General features: G+C 38.5%; 1 protein-coding gene across 1 annotated transcript in view; it reads right to left on the bottom strand.

Moving 5' to 3' along the window:
* Positions 1 to 2,875, bottom strand: part of LOC101864131 — a gene marked incomplete at its 3' end in the record, with an annotated part of 16,144 nt that overhangs the window by 7,918 nt on the left and 5,351 nt on the right. The window contains 1 exon segment of the mRNA XM_013080319.2: positions 471 to 655. Within this exon segment, the coding sequence (XP_012935773.1) occupies positions 471 to 655 (185 nt within the window).

Raw genomic sequence — 2,875 nt, 5'->3', positions numbered from 1 at the left:
GAGAGAGAGAGAGAGAGAGAGAGAGAGAGAGACAGAGACAGAGACAGAGACAGAGTGAGTGTGAACGTTAAAATTCCGTTGGCCCCAAGTGGCCACCTCGGTTTCCCGTCTTGACATAAATTTGTCAAGGTTTTAAAAAAGTTTTGCGTATGCTTTTCTCTTACCCTTTCTTCTCAATATAATTATTCATACAACTTATTTTTCAGCATCAAAACTTCCATGCAATGTGTTTCGTTACCCCCCCCCCCACCCCCACCCTTTCCAAACCATCAAATTTAACAAAAGGTTAACCACATCATACGTTGTATATTACAGGTTTTCTGTTTTCTCAGTTCTTAACAAACCAAAGAGTCACGCATTATATTTATTTGTTAGTAGTACCCGATGAGAACCACAGTAAGATTCATATTAAATTATAATGGTTCGTCTGAAGTACCTAAAAATAAACCAGTTAAAATATCCACACTCACCAAAGAAGCCAAAAGGAAACCATAGAACGTAGGCATCCACCATGGAAAACTGTTGCCTGAGCCAAGGGTTCTCTGCCTTCTCATTAGCTTGTTTCACCAGCCAGTACATGCGGACGAGGTCCACAAGCCAGCCGATTCCCAGCAGACCAAAGGTGCAAAAGTATACTACCCCAAATGAATAGCGCCTGAGAGAATAAAAGGAAAAGAGAAAAAAATTGTAGAAGTTTTACGCCCCGATCGATACAATTTCGTTCATTCAGGAGGCGGTTGCTTTAGTTTTAGTTTTAGTAGAGGTTTTACGGTGCTCGCAACAGCATAACATTATATGAGCGCCAGAAGATTAGAGGTGTTACAAGAGAGTAGCAAACATAAAAAAGAAGAAGGGGAGATAAGGACGATAGATCAGAAAGGTTTTTTTAAAAGGTACAGATGCAAGAGAATATTCCTTAGCAGATTCTGCTTTTCTATCGTGGTATGTAACAGTGTATCAGGGTGATAAAAAACAACAACAACAAAACAACCAAAACTGTACAACTGTTTTGGGTTAATACACGTATTTTCCTCCACACTGAAGTTTTGCGTTTATAATTTGTACACAACATTTGGAAGTCACAAGGAGTTTGTCAGATATTCATTTTAGATAAATCTACAGAATAGTTTTGCTCTACATAGCGCGTAAAAAAACCAACAATCAATTTTCAGCTATGTCCCCATTTTCTTAGCATGACACACAAGTGCGCATTAGGCCTACCACTAAAAATCCCAACGATTGTGCCATATTATTGCAAATTACAGTAGTGTAACAGGCCAACAGAAGTTTGTAGATAGTTTTTCTCAAGTTCCCTTTGCCTGCTGAGATCATGATTAAGATTAGTAAAGAGCAGAGAGCTTTTTGTACTGAACATTTCCTCACCACCAACTCATTTCGTAAGTTTCGCACTAGATACGGAAATAATGTTAAAGTGCCCTTAAGGCCTTCTTTGCTGTCAAAGGTGAAAATGGTCAATCAATTACGACTTGTAGGGAATCAGAACCAAAAATACCCAGACAAAACGACCACTTCAGGTGAAACACACACCGTTCGCACCCCTTTATACGTCACCAGGGTGCAGAATTCAGTATATGAGTCCCATGAGACGTCTGTGCGTAGACAATGTCTGCAGCTAGGACCTTCCTACATCTCAATGGTCCGCATTCTCAAAGCAAATATATACGACTGTACCATTTTCCCGTTCGCGAAGCTTTCAGAAGATAGTGTTCATGATTCCTCGATCATCTTGAAAAGCGAGAACATTTTCCTTTATATGACATTTGGTTCCTTGGCAAGCCCTCACCTTTCAGGTTACATCAACTCCACAAATGTTGTCTATTTGGGCAACCTCATCAACCCCCACCCCCCTATTGTCACTAGAAACAGCTCCATACTGTAAAGTGTACAGTGCGTGTGGCTTTGAGTACACGTACTTATGGTTGAGTGGATCCCTGTGTTTGGCCACCCCTGAACTTTATGGACGACGCGTTAAATGTGTCGAGTCCAAAGGAGGACATGATATATTAGGCCTTAATTGATTCTCAGAATTCGAGAATTAATTTTTTTTTAATCAACTCTGTAGGAAAAAAGAAATATTGTTTAAAGGTTACATGGATGGAAAGATTAGATTTTAAAAATAAAAGGAAAGGAAGAAACAAGCCAATCATTTCATTACTTTCCTTAAGGTCTTTTAAATTGGTGTATGATGCAATTTTAGGCCGTTTTTACAAAAGCCATTTCCGTTTTCGAAAATAAGTTTCTTCTTTGTTAATTTTATGTTAAACAAATTCCTTTTGAATTAATTAGACTATATCTGTTCTGAATTACAACATTCTGGTACAAATTTTGCGCGATGTATTTGGGGGAAAAAAACACAATTTTTCTGGGGGGGTTTTAAATCACCCTCTTGTTGAACGTGGATGAACTTCTTACTACATGTACTAATGGAGCAAAGGCCAAATTTTGCGAACAGTATATTCTCAGAAACTAACAAATGAAAAATATGAAACTTTGCCAGTAACCATAACTTGAAACGCAGTGTTGCACTATTGCATTTTCATTAAGATCAAATGTTTAAGAAGAAAGCCCATTTTAAGTTAAATTCAGTCCTTTTGTAGCGATCGCCATCATTTGCTTTGACATTATATATTCACTGCGGAGTGCGACTGCGGCGAAGTTATTATTTTGTGTTCACAGTTATACCGGAGATGACTAGATCTAGTTTTTTCTAATTCTATAACTCAGTGCACACAGCAAAAAGTTTCGATAAATCTCTCGTTGGTAGGGTTTGATACATGAGAGGGTGGTCTAAATTATTCACGGAGGGGAAACATACACACACACACACACACACACACACACACACACATACACA

Source organism: Aplysia californica, unplaced genomic scaffold, assembly GCF_000002075.1.
Source record: "Aplysia californica isolate F4 #8 unplaced genomic scaffold, AplCal3.0 scaffold00081, whole genome shotgun sequence".
Lineage (NCBI taxonomy): Eukaryota > Metazoa > Mollusca > Gastropoda > Aplysiida > Aplysiidae > Aplysia > Aplysia californica.
Note: the sequence above shows the minus strand (reverse complement) of the source record. Positions and strands in the feature narration are given on the sequence as shown.